This window comes from Plectropomus leopardus, chromosome 7 (assembly GCF_008729295.1).
Source record: "Plectropomus leopardus isolate mb chromosome 7, YSFRI_Pleo_2.0, whole genome shotgun sequence".
Taxonomy (NCBI): domain Eukaryota; kingdom Metazoa; phylum Chordata; class Actinopteri; order Perciformes; family Serranidae; genus Plectropomus; species Plectropomus leopardus.
This window is the reverse complement of record NC_056469.1, coordinates 22,167,643-22,192,860: the sequence shown is the minus strand read 5'-3', so window position 1 is coordinate 22,192,860 and position 25,218 is coordinate 22,167,643. Positions and strand designations below refer to the sequence as shown.

The 25,218-nt window shown below is 39.6% G+C and overlaps 3 protein-coding genes across 3 annotated transcripts in view; 1 reads left to right on the top strand and 2 right to left on the bottom strand.

Annotated features, from left to right (window-relative positions):
- cadm4 (cell adhesion molecule 4) overlaps nucleotides 1–716 on the bottom strand; it is a 191,956-nt gene extending 191,240 nt beyond the window's left edge. The window contains exon 1 of the mRNA XM_042490207.1: nucleotides 381–716. Within this exon, the coding sequence (XP_042346141.1) occupies nucleotides 381–453 (73 nt within the window). The 5' untranslated portion in view covers nucleotides 454–716. The remainder of the gene's footprint in view (nucleotides 1–380) is intronic.
- Nucleotides 717–4,991: 4,275 nt separating this feature from the next.
- On the bottom strand, nucleotides 4,992–18,453 carry si:ch211-79k12.1 (uncharacterized protein LOC568891 homolog). Its single transcript, XM_042490035.1, has 7 exons — nucleotides 18,326–18,453; nucleotides 17,482–17,603; nucleotides 15,079–15,277; nucleotides 13,807–13,952; nucleotides 10,480–10,624; nucleotides 7,710–7,854; nucleotides 4,992–5,771 (listed from the first exon to the last, which is right to left on the bottom strand). Exons 1-7 carry the CDS (start codon nucleotides 18,375–18,377, stop codon nucleotides 5,684–5,686), a joined length of 897 nt encoding a protein of 298 aa, XP_042345969.1. The 5' UTR covers nucleotides 18,378–18,453; the 3' UTR covers nucleotides 4,992–5,683.
- Nucleotides 18,454–19,958: 1,505 nt separating this feature from the next.
- Nucleotides 19,959–24,231, top strand: taf12 (TAF12 RNA polymerase II, TATA box binding protein (TBP)-associated factor). The gene is made up of 6 exons (XM_042489183.1): nucleotides 19,959–20,100; nucleotides 20,607–20,828; nucleotides 21,801–21,878; nucleotides 22,158–22,272; nucleotides 23,657–23,745; nucleotides 23,920–24,231. The coding sequence occupies exons 2-6, from the start codon at nucleotides 20,751–20,753 to the stop codon at nucleotides 23,953–23,955; spliced, it is 396 nt and encodes a 131-aa protein (XP_042345117.1). The 5' UTR covers nucleotides 19,959–20,100; nucleotides 20,607–20,750; the 3' UTR covers nucleotides 23,956–24,231.
- The last annotated feature ends 987 nt before the right edge of the window (nucleotides 24,232–25,218 follow it).

Sequence of the window (25,218 nt, the reverse complement as noted above, 5' to 3'; positions counted from 1 at the left end):
TGGTTTCGTTTTTGAGGTAATGTGGGGTCTTTCCAGCTTAAACGTTCCGAGAAGTGGTTAACACAATGACTCATTCCCCAAAAAGCAATCCGGATGTAGTCCAGACTTGCGCAATGGGCTTTAATTCTAATTACCCAGCGGTGGATACTAACATTAGTCCGCAGGATGATTGTAAACTGCACGTGTTTTTGTCCCATGGTGTGCGCCTGCTTCCCTTTTTCTCCTTCATTCAGTCAGAACGAGCCCGGTGCATTTTTTAAGCGTCATTCAGCTGCTTCTTGTTGGACTTAAGCAAACTTGCAAAGCCACAACACATCGAGGCAGCTTAACACTCTTCTCATTCACATCACACTCATTCACTGTGTGGTTGCGAGTCTTACCAGTGCGCACCAGGCAGGCGACGGTGATGATGGTGAGAGGGACGCAGTAGTTCCACACGGTCGCGAAAGCCATCGCTGTCGCTGATATTCCCCCCTCTGATCTCTTCCTCGGTATTCCTCTTCCTTGGAGAAATCAGAGTGACATGAACCCGCAGGTTCACTCTCCGACAGCGCCTTCAGCGTCTGTGTGTGTGTGTGTGTGAGTGTGATGGCGCGCAGCGTGCAGACCGTGCGTGAACGAGTGTGTGTTTTATCAAGCGCTCAGTGCTCAGTGGCAGGTCTTTACATAGTAATGCTCCCTCTCTCTCACACACACACCCACTTTCTCCCCCACTGTATGCCTGAATATGATGGCTCGGCCGGTTTTACTTGGTTACTTTACATTGTAAATATATTTCAAAGCTTGCCAGCAGGGCGGGACTGTGTGTGTTTCCCACCAATTGCAGAGAGCAGGAGCAGGTGGAGGGGTGTGCGGATGAGCAAGAGGGGCTGGGCTTTAGAGAGAAATCGGCTGTGAGAGAGGAGAGCAGGGGAGGATGGATGCATCTTCCAATTAATTGAAATCAATTCGCTCTAAATGTGATTGATAACCAACATTAATTTCCCGACGCAAATAACCAATTTATTACAAATTCAGTTCCATAAACCGAAAAGGATGTGTGGCATCATGATTGAGATGACGAAAATAAACCAGATGTTTATTGTTTGAGGGGACAATCGTGTGGCGGTCATCTATTGTATTCTGAAGTCAATTGCAAAATTATTATGCAGCAAAGGCGTAGATTTGGTTTCAACATTGGAAGGGGTGCATGAAAGGGTGTTGGGGTTCCTCCACCAGAAAATGTTAACCAGCAAAATATTCATTTCTTGCATTTTTAAAAATTCGCTCCAATATGAGCCTTTTCTGCACTAATTTGTAGTTTAATTTTGTCAAAATGAAAGTCCTCTACTACTTTTACTTTCAAAAAGAACCCTGATTATCCCCTTAGTGCAAAATGTTTGTTTCCGAACGATGTTATTTCAGTCTCTTGCTTGAAATGTGAAAAAATGATTCATTGTTGCTAACGAGCATGTCCATACATTTGAAATAACAATACAGCAATTGTCCAATATGTTTCAGTTGTGCGTAACTGCTAGTTAACTTCCACATTTTCTTTTAGAAATCAAAACACTTCATCAAGGCCAAACCAAACAATACTTTGGCAGCCCCCTTGCAGTAACGCTGAGGACCGCCTAGGGGTTGCAGATCTCTTGTAGAAGACCCAAGTTTTAAAATAATAAGGTGTGTGTGTCAACTTGGTCCCCTCCCAAAATCTACTCCTATGCAATGCAGATTAAAATCAGCACACATAATATACGTGTGCTGATTCCACTCCATGTCAGTAGCAGCTGGGCTCACCTTTCCCACACTGCAAGGCTGACATGCTGGCAAACACAATAATTTTTCTGTAAAATGATTTTTCCTTATTATCAATGCGTAATGTGGTCATAAAAAATGGAGGGAAGGTTATAAAATGACTCACTGCCAAATCAGACTATGTGCAGCATATTATGTGCAGATTAGGAGGGACATTCTGTTGCAGAAGCTACTTTGTCTCCAAAATGTGCATAGGACTCATAAAGGAGAGCATGAGCAGACCTGAGTGTATTCGGTCAAATCACCATTCACAAAGACGGTAATGGCCCGGAACAAAAACTTGTGCTCTGGATGAACCAGTGTTTCTGCTCATATGTAGTCAGGGCCTATTAGGTCCTGCTAAAGGGGCTCTTTAACTTTACCCTCATGCTGTGGCCACAGTTTGCCCATAATTGTGTTTTCCAGTCAGAGAGCGCTGCTCCATTATGAAAATTGTTTCTCTTTCCACATCTCTTTTTTTTCTCCCTCCTAATCTAGCGTTATACCATGGGCTTGTAGCCTCTGAGGCATCTTTTTTTTGGAACCATCTTTGGCGCCCCCTTCAGGTGATTTCAAGGATAGCACGTCATGGATCTCAACTCTGCTTAGGCCTCCCTCTCATCTGACTCAAATCCTGACACTTGACACACAGTTTGGTTCAAACAGTCAGGAAAAGTTCAAACAGGCAGCAAAGCATCAAAGCAGTCTATTAGCATTAATATTAATATACCCACCCATGACTTCCATAAAGTTGCTTTGAACTCTCGCCTCATATCTGACCTCTTTTGCGTGAATCTGTGTGAAATCTCCAAGTCTTCAGGCTCTCTCCGCTCCCTGATTTTCTCTCCCTGACATCAAGTTTTTAACCTTGTTGTTTTGGCAACGATAGTATCTGCCCAACTCATTCCCCCAATTCCCATCCCATCCCATTTTTCCCCGTCAGCCCCTCTGTGAGTGTTTGTTCCCCAGTTGGCAGGGAGTTGGTGGCAGCAGCTCCCCCGCACCAGATGGGGCATTGTCAGAAAGTAATGAGGGGAAAACACCTGCTTCTCCAGCGAACTCCACTCCTTCATTTTCAGCCATTTGACACAACATATGCACAATGCACATACAAAACCAAGTGACCGTGACGAGAACAGCAGTGGGCGACGGCATACAGTTACGAATGCCTGGCACTTTGTTGCATTAGTCAATGAGGTGTCATGTTTGGTATAATTCACCTTTTCTTGTAGGTCAGTGTACCAAGAGCTGTCAGGACTGTTTGCCTACCTGACTAACTGTTGGCACGAGAGAGGAGTCACAGATCTGCATTGTTGTCCTGTTTGGACCCTGCCTGCAGACAAAACATCTCTGTATTCTCTGCACAGCTCCTGCATCGCCCTGAGCTGTTGTCCGGTGGTTTATCCATGAGGCACTTTCAAGGTCAAAATGTCACTGTAAACTACACTTCTCTCCCTCCCAAACACAGCCGCGTTCCTCAGGGACAGCTCCACTGTGCGAAATTCCTGATACATAATCTTGTCTTTTCTAGCCAACCGGTTGAAGCCCCAGGACCAAAGCTCACTCGGGAGCACACAGCTTTTCACTCATGACTGACTCAAAGGCCAAAACAAAATGGTGCTCACTGGCATTTCACATGTGGGGGGCATTTGAAATTTACAATATTATATATTTTTTTCTGACACAGTGTGAATTTAAAAAAAAAAAAGGTTTTCCATTTTGACTATCTGTTGACTCTTATTTCTGGGCTAAAGACATAAAGAATGATCAGAAGTTTGTAGAGTTGGAAAAAGAAATGCAAAGAGTCTGTAAAATGTCTGACAAAGGATGGCTGCAGCAGAGGCGAGCTGTACGGGGGGCTTGAATGATCAGTTTAATAACATTATCCTGGCTGTGCTCTCTGGCGCATGCACCCGTTAATGGAGTGTCATTGTTAAACTGCCGCTTCGCCCATTATTAACGACGGCCTACGGTCAACCACACACCGATAATAAAACCACATAAAACCCAACATAACTTCAGCAGACAAGCGTAATGAAATTCTTTGCATTATGAGCACGGTTATGGTAATAAGCGATGGTGCCGTGGCGTGGCGTCAGGGGTTACAAGGCAACAGAGGAGAAAATTAAAAAGATGAAGTTGTAGTCTATTATGGTTAATTTGGGGAGAATAAGAAGAGACTAAATCGTGTTCATATTGAAGTAGAACCAGCAGTACTAACTGTCTGGGCAAAGTTTCAAAGTTACGATTATGATGTGACAGGAGACAGATCTGGGAGAGGAGGTATAGGGCGAAGTTCTCGAATTCAAAGGATAGAGAACTCCTCTGTGTGCAAATCCTGGTTTGATATAAGGAAAAGTGGTGCACAGCACTTAATTTACAAAGGCTCGCCAATTTAAGATTTACAAGGATGTTTTCTCGAACTGTAATAGATGCAATCAGGCCTCTGCCAGCATTATATGTACATTTTGGCTCTGTCCATCCTTGTTTAAATTCTGGAAAAGGATTTTTGATGCTTCGTCTGAATTAGTGGCTTCTTTCTCTTCCAAATGATGGCAACATTGGTAGCCAGAATCAGGGTTCTGGCTATGCAAGTTTTGTTTGTTTTGTCTCATATTGCTCATATTGTTTTAATGAGTTGTGGTACAACCTTAATGTAATGTTATGCGTTCTTATTATGTACGTGTGTTATTGTTCAGGGTCTAGCTGGGCCTGTATTCACTTTTATATTAACATACATGTCTTTGTTCCCTCATTTATAAAAGGTTATATATATATATATATATATATATATATATATATATATATATATATATATATATATATATATATATATATATATATATATATTTAAGTGTCAAGGTTACCTGGGCAACTGTTATTCTCACTGTGGGTAAGTGTGAGTTTTTAGTTCACGCATGTGTTTGTGAACTGAAATGACTGCAAATGGGTTTGTGCCTGCAGGCAGATGGGGAGAAACACAAGCATGCACAGGCACAGCACTTCGACTAAAGGTCATTGCTTCAGAGTAAGGTCTTACGTTCTGAAAGGGAAGGTTGGTAAACAAGCTGATGCAAGCCTGAGATGGCTTTGGGGGGAGAAGATGTGCGGCCATGCGAGCGTACATGTCCAGCTTTCAACACGTTGTCAATACTCCCCAACCACTTTTATATCTCAAATGCAACAAAATCAATGGCACACAGGGTGGAACATTATATTTTCTGAAAGCCATTTAATATCAAAGAAATCCAAAGTACAGTGAATTAAATAGTTGAGTGCAATGTGCTTGAGAGCTGTCACAGTAAAGAGATTATAATAACCTTCTCAGACTCTTTGAGCTGGTTTTGGTTTTGGGGAAGAGAGGTTGAAAGGGAAACAAATCAACAAAATAAAACCTTGTCCTATCACCCAAATAGTTCATTCATAGTACACAGCTGAGTAATTATGTTTGTAACAGAAAAGAGAGTATTTCGTGGAGTCTTTGCGGCTCTTAATCTCCCATCGTTTTGCTAAGAATGTAGCTCACTATTCTCCACGCTGCAGAATTTATGAAGAGAAAATTGCCAAGCTTTCTGTTCAAGATGCATAACTGAAGCCGACGCCCACAAGCAAAGCTGCTTCTATGTTTCTAAAGCAATCATTTGCCCTTCAGTTTTTTTTTCACAACCAACTTGTTACTGATTTTGATTTTGCTCTCCTTCCCTGCTGTCTCCAAGTATCCCTCATTGCTTTCCTCCTTTCCTCCCTCTCTCCTCCCCCAATGTAACCATCCATAACCCTACACCACCTCCTCCCTCTTTAAGTATCCCCTCTATGCCATCGCTCATTTTCTGGCCACCCACTCCATCTCGCTCGCCTCTCGCTCCATCATCGACACTGCCCCTCATCCTTCCACTTGCCTGTGCAGTCAAACCAGAGGTTGTTTGTCTGCGCAGGTGGAGGGCAGGGACTCCACACTGGCTTTGTAGATGGGCTTTTTCTGAGACCGGTCATCACTGCAGAGAGAAGAAAGAGAAAGAAAGACAGAGGAGCATTATTATCAGTATATCGACCTCCAAGTAGGCGCTAGAAAAATATAAGTGAGGAAATTATAGCCTAGACCGAGCACTGGAGCCACACCTGGCTGTTAATGTGAAAGTCCATTTTTCTCTCTTTACCTCCTTGTCTCTTTTTATACACACATGCTTATATACAGTTGGCAGCATTTAGCTCTTGTGGAAGTTCAGCCTTTTGAATTTCTTTTTCCGCCCATATGGAAAAGACATTAATGAGCGAAACTGCATGGGGTCATGGTGCACATTAACATGCTGTCAGCAATCGTTTTAATGGGACTTCCGCCACTGCTCTTAACACGGCTGTGGCCTTTTTTTTTACGCTTTATATACCATCACAGTATAAAAGCTGGTGCTATTAGCCCAGGCTTTCCACAAGCACATGGAAACACACAGAAGAGAAGAGGAAGCATGAAAGAGATCAAGGAGGGGTCAAGTAGGTTGAACCTTCGGAGACAGACTTTAATATGCAATGTGAATAACACCTTTTAAAAGCACACAGGAACTGAACTGCACATGTGTGGAAAGGTTTCCTGCAAGACCACAAAGGTGCATACTGGCAAGTGCGCTAAAATACACATACTTTAACTGAAATGGCCTTGGCTCTATCACACGAGACAGAATGAAATATTGCAGCAATAACCATATCTGTAATATAAAGTCAAACTGCAGGAGGAGAGATTGGGGCCATGTTAGGGAAAATAGGAAGGAGAGTGCAGATAATGTGCGGTAAAGAAATTAAATAATAACACAGGCACACACACACTCAGAGGTATAGATGGATTACTGAACGGGCCTACTGGGCACAGGCACAGGGACCAAGGGGCCCAATGTGTCAGTGGACCCCATGGCCTTTCCTTTGAAAACGTCACTCAAACTAACACATACTAACCAGGAATACACTCAAATGACAGCTAAGAGATGCAAACAACAACAAAGAGGCACAAAATAACCACAAGAAGATGCAAAAAGACCACAAAGAGATGCAAAGGAAGTGCAAAGAGAAAAAATAACAACAAAAACATGCTAAACAATAACAAAGAGACAGAAAACAACCCCAAGGGGACAAATGACTAAAAAGTGCCACAAACAACCAAAAAAAGACACATATTACCTCACAGAGACACAATATTACCTCTATAAGACAAACATATACTTCAAAGAGACCCAAACTACTACAAAAAGACACAAAACAACCATAAGGAATCACAAAAAGACCACAAAGAGATGCAAAGGAACAGCAAACAAAATAACTACAAAACAGGCAAAATAATAACAATTAGACACAACATTACTTCAAAGAAACCTAAACAACTAAAAAAAGACACACACAACAAAAACACAACCACAAGAAGACAGAAAAAGACCACAAAGAGTTACAAAGGAACCGCAAAGCGATGCAAAATAATGGCAAAAAAGGAAAAACAATGACAAAAAGACATAAAACAATCATGAGGAGACAAAAGGACTACAAAGTAGCAATAAAAAACCAATAAGCATAAAATTACTTCAAAGAGGGATAATTTTTGCCTCTATATCATGCACAATTACTTCAAAGAGACTCAAACGACTACAACAAGACACAAAACACCTACATTATAACAACAAAGAGACACAAAACCACAAAAAAAAGTCATAACTACTGCAAAGGGATGCAAAACCACCAGAAAGTTTGTGTGCTCCCATGTAACAGAGGTGGTTAGTTCCTCTGCATATCTGTGTCCAGAGGCCCGTTGTCTCATAATCCACCGATACTCAGAGGCACTTCCCTAAGTTTTGAGTATGATTTAAAATGAAGATCAGATCGGAAGTAAAGAGAAAAAAACAATTGCTTGTTATGAAAGAGGAGCACACACAAATACTCAAACTGCTGTTTCTTACATGGGTCCCTTGCTGGTCTTGGCCTGCTTGGCCCTGCGGCACAGGAATACACTCATGGAGAGGATGAACACCAAGAGAGAGACAGCCGCCGCAGAGGTCATCAACATGAGACGGCCATTACTAGACTCATACCAGGGGGCATCCTCTGTGGGACAGATCAGTCAGACATAAAGGAAAACATGCTTCACACAGATTCTGAAATCAGCAAAAATACAAGCTTCCTGCCTGGAGGCAAAGCTTCTAAAGGCAACTTCCTGTTTGTTTGTAGAAGAAAAGAGTCTGTGCAGAGTTCAGATGGCCTTCCTGCCATACACAGCGCTGATCTTCAAGAAGTCTGCCTTTTACAATTTTAAAAGCAGTGTCCCCTTATCCCCTTCATGCAAGGGTATAGGTTTCGTATTAATATTGGGTGGGGGGGGGCACATATGAAATGGAGGGTTTGGATCCTCTCCCTGGAAAAAAAAAATAATTTCCCGCATTCTGCATTTTTTGCATCAATTTGTGCCTTATCTGCATCAATTAATCGTGGAAATGTTTAAAATTTGTCAAAATAAAAGTCCTCTGCTTTTGCTTGTTTTGACTGAGGGCAGACAAATAAACCGGTTCCAAATATTGTGCATCCCACCTGAAATCAACGCCCATGCCTTCATGTGCATACATTCCCACAAATTATATAAAACATTTGCAGATTTTGTGGACCTTATGGTTTTAAAACCTTTCTTTAGAGTAGTGGACAAAGTAAAGGTTGATGATTATGAGGATTTGAGGCAGCAACAAACATGGCCTTTGTCTGTTCATAGATACAGTAATCCCTTTCTTCCCACTTGTAATGTTTTCTTAAGGTTTGTACTCCTATTGTACAGCAGCTTTAAAGCAATAGAAGTAACATGTGACATTTGCACACCACACCTTCAAGGATGAGTAAACATTATTCTAGCATCTAGAAATTATTACCTTTTTAATTACTACATGTGCTTCATGAGAAAATACCAGAGACACTGTGAAGCGCAGTGACCAACAAGTCAATTGCATAAGTAATAAGACATCTCTACCATAACAAATAACATGCCTTGGCTTAATTGCATTTTTAGAGGTTGCATAATTTCAACGATTGAAATCACAAGGCTTATGAATTGTACTGGGTGAGAGGACGGTGTTTAAAAACTGCAGTGCAATAACACGGTGCAGTCATCACACAGGTCACTGATAACAATGATGAAGACAGATGAAGTGCTGTAAATTGGATTAGCTATAATGTTGTAATGAAATTAGTTCTCCACTTGAGTACAATTCTCACGTTTCTTGAGAAATAAGGGAAGTCATACAGATGCAGATAAAGAAAACTCACTAAGTAGACATTCACCAGCAAAAGCTATCAGACAACCAGACTTCTGTGTCTTCTTTTTCTTTTTCTTTTCCTTCCTCTTCTTCTTCTTATTATATTTATATTACTTATACTTGATGGCGTTATAAGATTGAAATTTACTTTGCTGGTTTTTGGTTTTAAGAGAGTGGCTCATGTTCACAAATATTGAAGAAACCTTCCTTGACCGTGGAAATATCATATTGGCATTCTTAATTTAGGTGGTGTTCGCCTTTAAAGCTACAGCTGGTAACTTTTATGAAAATACATTCGTGTTGGATATTCTAAATCTGTCACTATATCCATGAAGTATTACAGTATATAAGACAGATTGTCCTACTCTTTCAACCGCTTCTGATGGCATTCGCTAGAATCAACTATGGCACACCAGAAACAACCAGTCAAAGCCGAGGAGTCTCCAGAGCAGCTGTCAATCATGTCATTCATGCCATGCCTGGCAGCGTCGATCAAATATGAATCAAGAATTTGTGACAACATTAGTTTTTTCCTAAGTCAAATGTTTTCAGAAATATATTTTAGTGTGTTGATTAGCTGCAAAATGAAAATAGTTTGTGACTGTCATGTTGAAAACAGTCAAAACTCAGCGCCACCCACCGGCCAGACCAACTTAATAACTTTACAGCTAAACAGTACACTAAAATTTGTTTTGGAAAACATTTGGGTTTTTTTCACACAGATTTTCTGTCTCATTTAGTGCTGTGTGAATATTGTGACCATTTCAGCAAACATCGAAAAGTTTTTAGGTTTTTTTTATGTAAAAGTTAAAAACTGCACTTTAAAGGTCATGTAAAAAACTGCTTTTAAAATATCTGATAATTATACTCTTATCCTTTAAAGTTGGTGAGGTTCTGTGCTCGCCATTTATTTATGTTATTTAAAATGTATTTCGTCCTCTGGTATCATCTTAATTATTTTCATTTGACATTTTAAAGGTAATTTCATTTGGGACTTCTTTGTCACCCTTTTTACGTGAGGTGTTTTCATAAAGTCTTCACCTCTCTTTATTACGGCGTCACAGTAATTTCCCAACATTTTTTTAAATAATTCTTGTGAGCAGATAAATTAAACCTCAGCCCAGTACTGCTTCCTTAGAAATGTAGGGCTTTAAAGGTTTCACTCCTTCACAAATGAAAACTTGCCCCTGATGATGTAATTGCACACAAACGCCTGACCTTTCTGGTCACATCTAAGCAACTGAAGAGGAAGGAGAACACAGTCTTTTTTGTTTTGTTTTGCTTTGGGGATGTTGACAGCTAAATTTCCCAACAGTTACAAAGAAAACCCAAACTGGTTTTTAGAAAGAGGAAGTGGTACGCGGTCACTCTGCACTCAGTCAGTCAAAAGGACAATAGCACTTGTTGGGTTAGATCTATAGTACTTTCTTACCGGGCAGCACAATGATGCTGATGGTGCGTTTCTTGCTGAGTGAATCCACAGTGGGATGCTCGGCTATGCACGTGTACTGTCCTTCATCCGTGGCTCTTATCTTCCTCAGTGTCAGTGTTGAGGAAGGCAGGATCCAGTCGTCTCCCTGAGAGAGAAAAATGAAGACATACAGGAGCAGAGTTAAACAAACAGAGAGCAGGGCAGAAAGTAGAAAAAAGAATATTGGCTGGATTGTTTGCAGCCCTAAGAGAATCGAAAAACTCTTTAAACTACAAATTAAAATTGTGCTGAGCTGAGGGCACAAGAAAGATGGAGAGTAGACGATGCTAGTTGGCAAAAGATAGAGAGAGAAACAGTAAAACTGTCAGACATGAGGAGTGTAAAAGAGAGCAAAAGAACAGGCAGAGAAAGTTTTATTTTGGTTGATTTGTGGATGAGTGAGGAAGAGAACGAAATAGAACAACAAAAAAGGGAGAAACAGAGAGACTGGCAGTGGCAGTGGGACACAGACAGAAAGACAGACAATATCTGCTGGTGCACGTCCCTCAGAGAACTGTCCCCAAAAGTCCCAAATGAAGTGTATTTACCTGAGCCGTAATCCCAACGAATGAACACACATCGGCACAAGTCAATAACCCAGATAACACCGTCATCCGCAAAGAACGATGCCGCAACAACAGACTGTTAACACAACCCATAATGAGATGGCGAGGGAGTGGGATGAATTGTTGACACAAAAATAGCAGCACTATTATGAGATAGAGCCCGACATGGGAGGAAACAAATAATAGGCCAAACACGAGGATTGGAAAACAAACAAATGTGGAGGAGGGGGTAAAAAAAAAGACATTACACCATGCAAATGATTTGGCTCCTGGGAGCTGCAGCTCCTGCCAAGAAAGTCCATTTCAATTTGAATGGATCTGAATTAAGAGGATTTCCCATAAAGGCCAGGTCTGGCCAAAGCAGCATTTTGTATGCAAATCCACTGGCTCCCAAAGCAGTGGCCCGTTTCTGCCTCTGTCCTGCTGTCATTACCGGGGGCCAATGTGCCCACGCCGACTGTCCGTCAAAGTGGGCCATTCTGATGCTACTTTCTGCCCCATATCCATTCCTGTCATACGTACAGTAACCTCACATTCATCATTCCATCTCATCATTTCCTCTTTTCCAAAAGTTTTGTGACTTATGTAAATGCGGCTGGGATAGATCGACAGGTGACAGGTGACAGGTGCGCTGAATGAGTCCAACTCCTCACAGTGAGTCACGCTGACAGCCACTATTATTATTCCTAAAGTGACAGTGCAGTTTATTCCACAAATAATGACAAAACCCCTAAAGCACTACATATGATCATGCAGAGGACAAACAGTATTAGCTGTATAAAATGTCCACTGAATTGGATTTTGGCTTGTAAGCCCATTTAAAACCCGGATTAGCAGTGACCCTTTAACAAGCACATTAACCCTGAGCCGACTTATCAAGAAGAATAACAAAAGAGGGAACTTGGCAATTACGTCTAGCTGTTCCCATGATATCTTCATGGTTGCGCAGCTTTGTGTCACCTGTGACTTCCTGGTGGTGGCAGTTGTAATTTTGATTACACTTTGAGGCTAGATTGCACCAACAACAATTACCTTGAACCTGATTAAATCGTGGTTTAAGTTTAAATTCTATTGCACCAAACTTTAAAACTCAAAAACTAAAAATTAAGAAAGGTTCAATTTAAACCTCAGATTAGTTTTTACTCCAAACCTATAATAAATTCAGTTCTGTTGCAGCAAAACGTCCCTTTAAACTGTGATCCAGGGTTAAATTTAAAGCTACAGTTGAGGAGGTTTAGCTTTCACAACGGCTTCCTTTTTGAGATGGATTGAGCAAAAATATTCAAGTTCCTCTTAGAAAGTTTAGACTTTAACCACTTGAGTTGTAGGATGATGATTTTTTTTTTCAAGACACCAGTTCACAAAAGTAAACTATTTTGGAGCCAAACAGAAAGATTGGGCCGACTGTCAAACATGGCAGTGACAGACGAACAGCTGTACCACTGACGCTCCAACTCCTGGTGGCCCTGAGATTTTATTCTACTGGTTGTTTCCAAATGATGGCTGGGTGACCTTTTTGGCCTACACAACATGACTGTCTGTCAACCAATAGTTCTGTTAATTTAGCAACTTTTTAGCTATAGCAACAATGTAACATTTATTGTTACAGAAAAGCAGACTTACTCTCTTTCATACTTACTAGATGCCAACAGCATGCTGATTATCTATGTATTTATTTATTTAAGTATTATTTTAATTTTGGTATTACATTTGTCCATTTTTATTAAACTCTGTTTAAATTCTATTTAAATTCAGGCTGTCAATGAATAATTTTATAAATTGCAATTAATCGCAGAATTTCTATAGTCAGTCGTGATCAATCATATTTTTTTTAATTGCATTTTCATTTCCATTATTTTGCATTTCCAAACACTCTTGAAGTCCATATTGACAAGGTTATGACACATTATGTATCTTAATCACATCGGGATTAATGCGTTTATGCCGACAGCCTTGGTTAAAATAAATAAACATGGCTTTACTAAACTGAGATAAACTCTTAATGGTGCAGCAGAGCTCTGTTTCATTTTAAATCTGGATTTACACATTTTAAGCCTAGTTTACTAAACTCTGATCTAAATTAATCTTAGATTTAATTTATCTTTGCTGGTGCAACCTACCCTGAAAGTGTAATACTGTCTTCTCACCACCAGGGCACAGTGTACCTCTCAGCTCATCATCTCCTTTTAGCTCTACATGCCTGTTGTCGCTACGGCATTTTACACAGAGACGTCTTAATTTCCCTCGGGTGAGGGTTCCTTAGCTCAGCGAAGAGCCCAGTTGAATAATTCAATACTGGTTAACCAAACACTGAAAAAATCATTAGAAATCTATCCACATAATTGTTTTCAGGTTGACTGGCTCTTGTCTAGACCTCATTAAACTATTAATCCTCTGTAAGTGGGCAAGCTGCAATCCCCAGCGAGTGGTGGGCCTAAGCCAACCAGTCACTTAAATACAGAGCACTTCCTCAGAGAAGGGGATGGAAAGATGACAGCTGAGTGGCTTGAGAAACTCATGGAGGGAAAAACAGTGTTTGAGGAGGAGAGAATATTAAAAGAATGCTTTGAGCAAAGCCAAGAGAGAGACAGAGGGACCTGGAAAGACTGGAACGAAGTAAAGAGGTCAGGTCGAAACAGGAGGGAGGGTAGCAAAAGAGAGAGAATGACAAGTTTCCAAAAGCATAATGAGGCCACTGTGCACAATCCTGAGGCTTTCTCACGTCTTTGCTCCAGAGGTAGCTTGGCTCCTCTGATGCGCTGGTGGAGCACGTCACCACCACGTCGTCCCCAACTCGCACCCTCAGCTCCTGCGGGACGCCCAGGTAGCTGGTGTAGCCCTGCACGGACAGTGACAGCTCCCTCAAATCTAAAAACCCAGCGGGAACGAGAAAGAATGACCAAGCATTAATGAAGCAAGAAATTAAACATGCTGAAGCAGCCTCTCGAAGGTTTGGGACGTGACTGAACACATGTTTGCAGCGGTAGCAGCTGCTAAACACTCAGATCTTTTGAGTGTATAGGCTCAAGTATGAATGCCTCCCAGACTGTACTAAGCAATCAATAATAATGATAATAGGCTTCATCTTATCGAAGTCTTTAGAGAGGCAGTGTTGTGAATAATGGCTCATTTTCTCTTCCATCTCAATAGATGGCCCACGTCCATCCAGCTCCTGGCTCCTCTCCCCCTCTGTCTCCTTCAGTCCTTTAGTCCATTCTAATCTTTGCCTCTTATTGATTCCCCCCATGAGGCTGAGGAGCCTATCAAACAGCATTACGGTCGATTTGATGGCCACTGAGAAGATAGAGGACACTGATAATCTGACTAGCTACGCCACGGATGCCGTTTCATGCAATTGTGTATCCTTCACCGATAGCTTCAAACTTGAGCCCCACCGGAAGAATGTCTCTTTGTTTGCTTGGAGTGCAGAAAAAAAAAAAAAAGAAATATCTCAAGTCAACCTATCATAGCAACACGGTGTTTGCTCTGGATCTGTACTTTTTTTTGCACTTGTTTTGTTGTACACCCTCTGCAGCTGCATAGATATGTCTTGTCTTATTAACTATTAATGTGTTTTTCTATCCCTCACTGTGAAGAAAGCTGTGTCCACAGTGTGTGAAAAATTGTCTTTACCTCCTGCTGGTTGGAAACATGACGTAAATTGCAAGGTTTCTATCTGTTCCTTCTTCTCACCCAGACTGTTGTTTACCAATGTACAGACAGGTGTTTTTTATGCTTCCTTCTTTGTCAGTAATGTCGACATTCTCAGCTCTACTTCTCATTTCTTTATTGGAAAGTGAAACTCAGAAGCTGTGCTTGCAAGTCACATTTTCCCCCCGGCTCATGATCAGATTGTAGCAGAAATCTCTTTGACCTCTGCAGGACACAGACAACATGAAAAATCTGAGGTTGCTATATTTATCAAAAGGGATACATGGTGTTGCAGAATCATTGTTAGCAGCAGCTCCTACCCATATCAACCCGAGGCACTCACAATGCACTTTGAAGGACAGCGGCTGGGAGGAGCGATCCAGCTCAGTCACATTTTCGGTGTCAGACACACAGCGGTAGGGTCCCTCATAGTAACTTTGTACAAAGGGGATAGTCATGGTTAGACTGTCTGTGGTTTGCTCGATGGGCATGGAATGGAAGCAATAAAATCGCTGCCAAACTGGTCTCCAGCTCTGCATGTACTGGTGAAGGGAAAGAAAGAGAGGGAAAAAATACGAGACTTTAATTTATTGCATTTTTATTTACTCTGCTTATTTACACCATTTTAGAGACTGATAAATTCCTCTGCTGGCTTTTCAACAATATTTACAAGAAATTTATTTTTTAGTGAAATAAAAACATTTAAAAGGGAATCCTTTAAGCCTTTGAAAACTGTGCAAATCGACTTGAATTCTTTCATGAACATAGGAGAAGGGCAATGAGCCACGGAAGAAGAAATGAACCAAAAATTGAAAAAAATCCCCTGAAAAGTAGTTTTAACCCACACATGCGAGCACACGCACGCACGCACACACACACACACACACACACACACACACACACACACACACAGAAAGTTTGAAAAAAACAACAAATTGCCTAAAACATTATAGTAATTTCGTAACATAATTTTAAGTATGTAATTATGATAATTATAAATATAGTGTTTCCCTCACTTTTTTCCCCTAGATATTTTCCCTAGGTTTTTTTCTAAATCTACTAAATTTCTTGCAAATAGTAGAACATTTATTGCCAAGTTGCTCACCAATTTCACCAATCTTCTTCTCAGGGTTGAAAGGTGTAAATAGTTTGTAACCTGGAGCAGCATCACGTTTCTTGTGCTGCTTTCCTTTCATAAGAGTTTTAAGGAATACTTCACCCTTGAAAGACCATTTCTAAATTATTTAGTCATGCTGTGTTACCCTAAATTCGTGAAGAAAACTCTGTTTTCATTGTACGCCTCCATGGAAAATATATTGCTTTATCAATTGACTGGGGACCACATTTAGAGACAACAAAACTCTATCAAACATCTTTTTACAAACTCTCATACAACTAGTGCAGGATAATCCAAGTCTCATTTGTCCAGTCTCAGTGCTTCACACACTCACATGCATTTTCACTAAAGCGGTATCATTTAAAACTGAACTGAAAATAAAATCTTTGCACTCTTTGAAGCCTTTCTTCACTCTTGCCACAAGGGGGGTTTAGCAGAAATGCACGAGAGTTTGGAAAGTACTTTTTACTTAAAAAAAACAAAACAAAACAAAACGTTTTTGTTAGTCTGACTTTAATGAGAGCATAGATTTCACTTTCAGTTTTGTTTTAAATAATAAAGTTTTATTAAAAATAAAAGTTTGGGAAGTACTGAGCATTCGACTGGATAAATGAGACTTGGATTATACTGCAAGAGTCATGTGAGAGTTTGTTAGCAGATGTTTTTAATGTAATTTTCTGTTGTTAAATGTGGACACCAATCAATCAAGAAATTAATGTTTGCCATTTTTCGTGAAAGCATGCAAGAGAAACAACGTTTTTTGTCACAAATTCAAAGTAGCATGCCATGACTAACTGACATACAAATGCATGTTTTATGAGTGAAGTATTCCTTTAAATGCATATTTTGAGAACCTGGGAGCTCAATATGCTGGATTCCAGCGTAATCCAAAACTAACATAACCGCATTACTGTGAGAAGCATTTTGATGAATTACTTTTGATGTGTTTCAAGCGTGCACAGTTCTCCACTGTGTTTTACTACACGGCAGTCAGCTGCTCGATGTGATATTTACATAAAACACTTTATGCCTATGTAGACACAGCCACTGCAAATTACTTCAGGCTATAAATAAAAAAATGACATGAAAACGTTGAGTAAACATTCTTTTCCTATGTACAGTATCAGCTTCGGTGTAGAAAACAGCATAATAAAACTTTTCCACTCTTGTAAGAGTTATTAACCCTTTGAGCCCTGAGCAATTTGACTTGTTTTCTTTCAAATGGGAAGAGCAAAAGACAGAATAACCCCCCCTTAAAAAAACAACAAACAAGAAATAAGTAATAATTAAAAGAAAACTAGTTAAAAAAAACTCAACTAACAAACAAGTTAACAAAAAAATGAATAATTCAAATTCTTGCAATTTGTGCATAATTTATTACCATATTGCTTATAGATATAATAGTAATATTATATTAGTATAAAATAATAGTATAATATTATAATAATATATTATAGATATAAATCAATGAGAATACGTTACATGAATTTTACAATAACTCAACAACAATAAAACTCTTGGAAGCAAAGCCTGAATAACAGTAGTGAGAGGAGGGTCCTGAACTTTTGAAATGCACCTTTTTCCTCTATATCTCTCATAATCACTGACCCCGTCGCCCCCGTGACTCACCTGGGAGAAGACCTCGAAACGGACCTGGCTGATGTTGAACTCAGAGTCTGTCAACAGACACTCCAGTGTGACCCTGTCTCCCTCCAGAACCGGCTGCGTCGGCCCTTTAATGATCAGAGTGGCTGCATGTGGACAGAGATGACACATGCAGGTTATTAATCACAACATGAATAGGTGGGGGGGGCTCACTGGAGGGGGGGGTCGGCACTGGGGATGTAAGCTGCTGTTCTGCTGGGCAACACTTTGAAAACAACTGCTCCCTTTTCCTGACATTTGTTTCAGGCTCCTGTGGGAAAACTGCCAATACGTTCAAAGTCACCACGGCCACATGACCAGCAACAGGTTCTTCCAGTTTACTGACAACAGAGGCTGTTTGTCTGTCACCTCAGGCAAGAATAAACGCACAACCCAAACAATTTACATTTGTTTTTTTCACTGTTAAACTGTGAGTTTTATGTAAACAGGTCTCTGCATATAGAAAGTATGTATAAATAAAATAATATTTAATTGTTCTTCTTGTCAGTCCCCTGATAATTCCAGCAATGTTTCCTGTTTGAGTCTGAGTCTTGTAGCCACCAGGGGAAACCCATCAGTGTGACAGAAAAGAAAGTAAAGCGTTTTCTCTAGAGGACTCTCAGAAACAGACAGGCGAGCAGACAAACAGCCACACACACAAAACACACAAAAGCCAACAGTAACCATATGAATACATCTGTGAGAAAAAAGACCAGAATCAGACTCGAAGCTTGAATCAATTGCTCATTACAGAGCAGCAATAAAACCAAATGATTTGAGAAAATAGTATAACAGTCCATGAGAAAGAAAGAGAGAAGAATATATTTACCATAACTGCCATTAATCAGGGCAACCAGTGCAGCAACCAAAAGCAGTTTCATGGCTGTGAAAAGACCTTTTCAATATCAGGAAATAAAGTACGCACTCCTCTGCAGCTTCTAATCTAAAATGAAAGTTTGCTCTGTATGTATTTATAACGGGCTGTAGGTGTGGCTTATTGTGCTCTCAGGAAGCAGGCTCAGTGATATTCTGAAAACACAACAAACCAAGCAAATCATTACATTACCGAAAATAAATGGCTCTATAGCAATAATGTGATAAGTCTTTGGTTTTATGACTCACTTTCTCTGAGCAGAATTAACGCCTGAAATATTAAACGCGAACTGCAAATGAAGGAAGTGCTGCAGATAATCATATTAATTTCTAGTGCGTCATAAGTCTCTGGGGGAGGTCGGGCCTGTCAGGTTATCAGTCTGGGCTTGTTGTTGAGGTCACTGTTTTTTCTGACTAAGTTCAACAGGATGTGAAAGAAGTGTCAACATGTTGTCGCAAAGCTTTGCAGCTTCTCGGTATGATATGTTATGCTGAATTGTGCCGAACAAGCAAACATTTTACGCTTCATTTGCTTTGACCTTAGATTGATTAGCTGTTAACCGGAGCTGAATAGGAGGCGGAATTGAAAGAGATTCAGAGTGTCAAACGGCATCAGAGGTTGTTTGCTGGACGCAGACTCAAATTACTTACAGAGTCATCTTTAGACTATCTGAGTGGAATAGCTTCCAAAATATTATCTTCTCACTTTCAGTCAGTTGTGTTACTGAATCCACCCCAGGCCTGCATACCTGCAGGCTATTATTGCTAGAATGAGAATATCCTTAAAAATATACAATGTTTCAAAAAACTCCAGAAAATAGAACAAATATTTTTCAAACATTGTGTAAAATATATCTGTAGGCTATCTGAAAAATATACAGAAACTTATTTCTTCTTAATTACTGACTGCAAATAGGGACCTCTCTATTCTTGATAGAGAAGCTGACATTTTCAAAGGCAGAGGACCTCCAACTTTGTCTGTGCTGTATTATCTCCTCATGTTAATACACAGCACTGCTAATAATATTATCTGCTTTCTATGGCTTTATTTTCAAACCACATAAACATAAATGAGGCAGTTTTTGTTTTGATTTGGCTTACAGGAGCGACATTAAACTTTAAATATCTTGTATTTATTTTAAAAACCCTTAGAACCCAAAAACCCACAAGTAGGTTTGAAATACGTTTTCATTAAAAAATCTCCAATATCACACCATGTATCTTAGCTAGACACTGTGAAATACGCTATATATCTGTATTTTTTTATTGACTGCATATTTTTTGCCTAATGCTTTCTCTGAACTGTATATTAATTGTTTAAAGCTGCACTGATCAATATCAGCACCGGATTAAGTTGTTATGTTTTATTTACACACACACACACACACACACACACACACACACACACACACACACACACACACACACACACACACACGTTTATATGAAATTGTCATTATATTGTTATTAAACGAATCGACTTAGTGTACTGAATTAATAATAGTCTGTTGAATCCGGATGTATTTCCATAAAACATCCAGCAGGTGGCAGAGTAGAGGCGATATGTTGCCACCGGAAATAGACCTAAACAAAGCGGAAGTAAAGACAGATAGCCTCGCTCATTTTTTTTTAGCTGTGCGGTGACAATTTGAGGCAGTCTTTCTGTTTCAAACTCACTCATAATTGTCGCAACGACGCCGAAACATGGACAGATAGTGTTTGTTTTATCGGGTAAGTTGTCAATTTAACACGTATTTTTTGGATGTAGCGCGCCTACAGACGCGCCGCTGGATTAGCTGCTAATGTTAGCCTTTCAGGCTAAATTCAAAGCTTGATAGCTGCTATTGTTTTTAGCACATAACATACTGTTAGCGGCGGTAATTTTCTTGTTTTCTCTTTTTTAAGCTACGCAGTCGCTCAAAGGCCGCAATGTGGTCATGTTATTTTACGAGGGTGCTTTTATCTTTTTCTTACTAATTTTGATTAGATGCTACAGCGCTGTTTTACGGCTAGGTTTCTGCATTAGTCTTGTAGCTAATTATAATAATGATAGGTAATTATTTATAATTCATCGTTCAAAGCTACATCAAGCTTTAAATAGGTTATATTTTGAAACGTAAGCACTGCGACGAAACAAAATCAGAGTCAAAAACGTAAAATAAAACAACAAAATAAAAGTCTATATCAATCTGTTTCCTCTGTGATGCTAACCTGTCTACCCTCTGAATCTTCCATAGATTTACGGAGGTGGTCCCTTTGAAAGATAAGCTGTCACATCTGATCATCTCACTGGAGACTCTGACACATAGCAGCAAAGACAAACAACAGTTTTGCTTCCTTTCAAAGTCCAGAGTCCCTACAGTTTTCCATTGGCCACCAGCATGGCTAACAGCACCGCAACAGCAGTGAAGGTTGGGACCCCTGGCCCTGCTGGCAGGAGTAGTCCAGAGGGATCTCAGGTGAGTCATTCACTGAACCCAAAAATCTGCAGAGTTATGCTGATCTACTGTCTGGATAACTGCAAACATACTCAAATCTTACAATGCTGAGGCAGACACAAACATGTCCTTTGCAGATATGAGCCTCAAAGTTGTGTGGTATTAAAGGATTTACTACCTTAATACTATTCCATATACTTAATGTCAGTGTTTATATATTGCATAATTTTGATTATAAGCTAAGGTTGTGCAGTTTTCTGCCAGGCAAACAGCCAGTTTGCAAATTACAGTCTTTATTACATTCACCATTAATTTTTTGGTAATAAAAACAAATTCTCTTCACCAGCAGAGTTCCCTAAAGTTTCAATTTCAATTTCAATTTGTGCTATTCAATTTCCAGTCAAACAATTAGAGAGAAATATAACATGATGTGATTAATCTTTTTTTTGAAACCGTACTGTATTTTGCGCACAAAGTTTATTTTTCATGGGGCTAGATATGTCATTCACGGTCTTTCAAGTCTTAAAAATGCTCAGACATGGGCAATGGGATTTTATGATTATTTTTTCTGACGCCGCATTCTAAAACCTTAAAATATATTTATTTTTATTACAATTATTATTTTAAATATATGCATTTTGCCAAATTCCCTTTGCATGCACATTACCCCCAAATCCATGCTTTATGTTACAAAAAACATTTGGACAATTTTGATTTCTGTAAAATGGGTCTTAAATCTCATTCCAAGTGGAATTAAAAAAAGTCTTAAAGCATTAAATCTAACTTGCCTTGAGCTGCAGGACCCCCATCACAAAGTTAATAAATATCAAGGTAAAATTCAGGCTTCAGCACCATAACCTATTTTGCAAGTTTTGACTTTAAATGTAAAAGGCCTGTTGTCATTTTGCATTTAGAGTCATCAGTAGACTACTACATTGGCACACCTGTTCTCTTTTGTTACTGAGTGAATCAATGAATTTGTTTCCTCTCCAGGTGCTCAGTAAGAAGAAGCTGCAGGACCTGGTGAGAGAGATCGATCCGAATGAGCAGCTGGATGAGGACGTTGAGGAGGTCTGACAGTAGTTTTAACAAGAGATTCAAATAACTCTGATTTTTAAGCTGTATTGTGAAATGAATACCACTTTCACATTACATTTTCTTGTTGCGCTATAGCTTACCTAACCAAGTACTGCCACATCCATCATTTGGAAATCTTAATCTATTGAATGTCTGGCTGCATGAAAAACATAGTGAGCAGCTGAAAATGTAAGATTTGTCCAGCTGCTGTGGTATGTTGCTTTCCTTAACTGAGCATGATTAATGGTTTTCAAAATGCCTGTCCCTTCGCAGATGCTGCTGCAAATAGCAGATGACTTTATAGAGAGCGTAGTGACAGCGGCCTGTCAGCTGGCTCGCCATCGCAAATCCAACACCTTGGAAGTGAAGGATGTTCAATTACATCTTGGTAAGTTGCTGCTGGCTTTTTTGCGGGGTTTTGACATTTAATATTTTTTACAATTGTAGGTGAAGTGTCTCTGTGGGTCACAAAAAAAAATCTCAAGTATCCATGATATATAGTCCGCCCGTAATTACTAGTATATAATAGCTTTCAAAAACAATTTTGTCAGGACTTAGATCAAAATTATGCTGCATATATCATGTCAATTTTGATGTGCGAATCATTTCTTAACTCAAAGTGTTATCTCATTATTTTTTTGCAATAATGGCAAGTTATCCTGAAATAATGACACTTACATTTGTGATAATTGAAGGGAGCAGATTTTCCGTTTCTGAATTTACAAAAAGCTTCTGACAGTTGGTGTCTCAAGAGGACGTCTTCGAGGATTCATGATCTGTGGAGAAAAATACAAAAACAAATACTCTTTGAAATGTGATGCCAAAAAAACTTGTGTCCTACCTTTGAGTGAAAGTAATTTGTGCTCATCCTTTTGAGTGACTTCAAACAGTCAGTCAGAAAATGCAAAAGCTTCCTGAGAAAGTTATTGACAGATTTACGGTAACATTGCAACCAAATCACTGGCAGGTACATTGTCATCTCTGCTTTGCTCTCCTCTCTGTAAAATGCACACAGAAGGTCACATTGAATGTTGTAGAAGTTTAAAGTATTTCCATTATAGTCCACACAACATTAACAATTTTTCTACTGCAGACGTGGCTGGAGGCATTAGGTTTTGGGGTTGTTCGCCTGTCCATCCCATTCATGGGAACGCCTTGCGTAAATTTTATCCGTTCACTTGAACTCACAGATGAACTGATTCGAATTTGGTGGTCAAAGGTCATTGTCACTGCTCTCACATCCCTATCATTCTCGCGAACGCAATATCACACTAACGTCTGGAGAGAATTTGTCCAAATTCAAACCCAAGGATGAGCCAATTTGAATTTTGTGGTCAAAAGGTCATTATGCCCTCAAGAAACATTTTTTGGCCATAAACTCAAGAATTCACACACTAATTATGACAGAATTTCACCCACAGGTCTAAGAGACTAAAATATTGAAGCGATGACATTTTATCTCAAAAAGGTCAAAAGTCAACTTTACTTTGACATCATGATATTCTGCAAAAACACATTTCTGGCAATTATTAAACACCATAAAGACTCAGGAACAGAAGGGGAGACATTAAGTTGGCATTATCTACTGTCATGGCTACATATGAGTCCGGACAGACATGGATGTAAACTTTAATTACAGTCTGACTGGTTGGCAGGGGCATGCAACCACAAGGTGGTAATTCTAGTTTGAAATGAGATGGAAGTTAGATGCTGGGAGTGTGACACTATGCTGATAACCTGCGTCCTGCTGATACTGTGCTTCGTTCTCTCAGAGCGCCAGTGGAACATGTGGATTCCTGGTTATGGCTCAGATGAGATCCGGCCGTTCAAGAAGGCTTGCACTACAGAAGCTCACAAACAGGTGAGAAACAGAAGGCTTTGTTTCTGCTGGATAAAGCAGAAAATTCATTTTAATGGAACATGTAAAGAAACATGACAGAGGTTAATAATCCTGCATTTGTCGGTGTAACTGATTTGTTTTATACTGTAATGAACACATACAGTGGGCCTAACTGTTTTCGTTTTTTCATTTCAGAGAATGGCACTGATCCGCAAGACAACCAAAAAGTAGCAAGACTGTACACCCCCATGTTGTACCCACTCTGTATTTTTTTTTTTTCATTTTGCAGTTTGGATTTTTTGGACTAATGAGACAAAGAGATGGTTTAGGTGTTTTTTTTTTGTTAGACATAAGTGTTTCATTGTCATGTCTCTCTAACTTTCGAGAGTTCTGCCAGCACCATCACACAATGATGTAACTCTTGTCTCTGGTTCTGTTTTGTTGCCATTAAGCTAAGCCTGGCAGAACTCTTTTCATTGCATTTTTGTCAATAAACATTTACTGGAATACTTTTTTTGGATTATGACCACTGCTGTTATCTGGTTTGCCTTTTGATACTCTAGAGCATTCTTATGTGAATGTAAAAAAAAAAAAAAAAAGTTTGTGTTAGCCTGGCAATAATAGATAATAACTCTTAAGAGATTATGGCTCCCCTGTTTATCAACTCTACTCATTTTTTAATGGGGGTCTATAATACCAAATTCCTACTGCAAATGGTGGCTACAAACGCAGTAAATGCTTTGTCTCTGTTAGACATTTATGTGCTGTTGTGTATTGTTACTGATTGTAGTAGGTATTATTACATTACATCTATGTCATCCATCCTTGTCAGTGTTATTTTTACTTTGTCTATTTTAGCAAATTGCATCGTAATAATGATAGAAGAAGTGGTGCCAGATGTTGACATTTCGCTATGTTAAGATTAAAATATTAATAAAATCCCTGAACTGTTATAAAAAAATGTTTCGGAGCACTGCATCTATTGCCAGACTGAATATACAAGGGTTCTACGTTTATAGGAAAATGGTTTTATTGTAACTAATGTAAAATCAGTTCACTTGCTGTACATTTGCAGAGAACCAAGGAGGCAAACCTTCAACATGTCAGTGATCATTTTTTAAAATGTTTGTCTTTTAGCAGTAAAATACATTTTCTGCATTCTGGTTGCAGATGCACAGGAGGCTGTCAATCACACAGATGGACAGTAATTGCTATGGAAACCTCTCACAACATTTCAAAAGAGCAATATCCAAAGGCACCCTAGAGTTGTTTCATTTAATTAATCTCAACAACAGCACCTGAAAACAATCACTCACTCTCAGCATGCTGTGCAATTATTAGTGATGCAACAAAGCCTTTTCCACACAACCACTCAGGCCCAAAACATTCATTTACAGTCACAGAGGAACATTTCAAATCTCGACCAGGGCATCCATTGCCTAAACTGCTGCTGATCATTGACAGAACGACCAACAGAAACAAAAATCACAGATG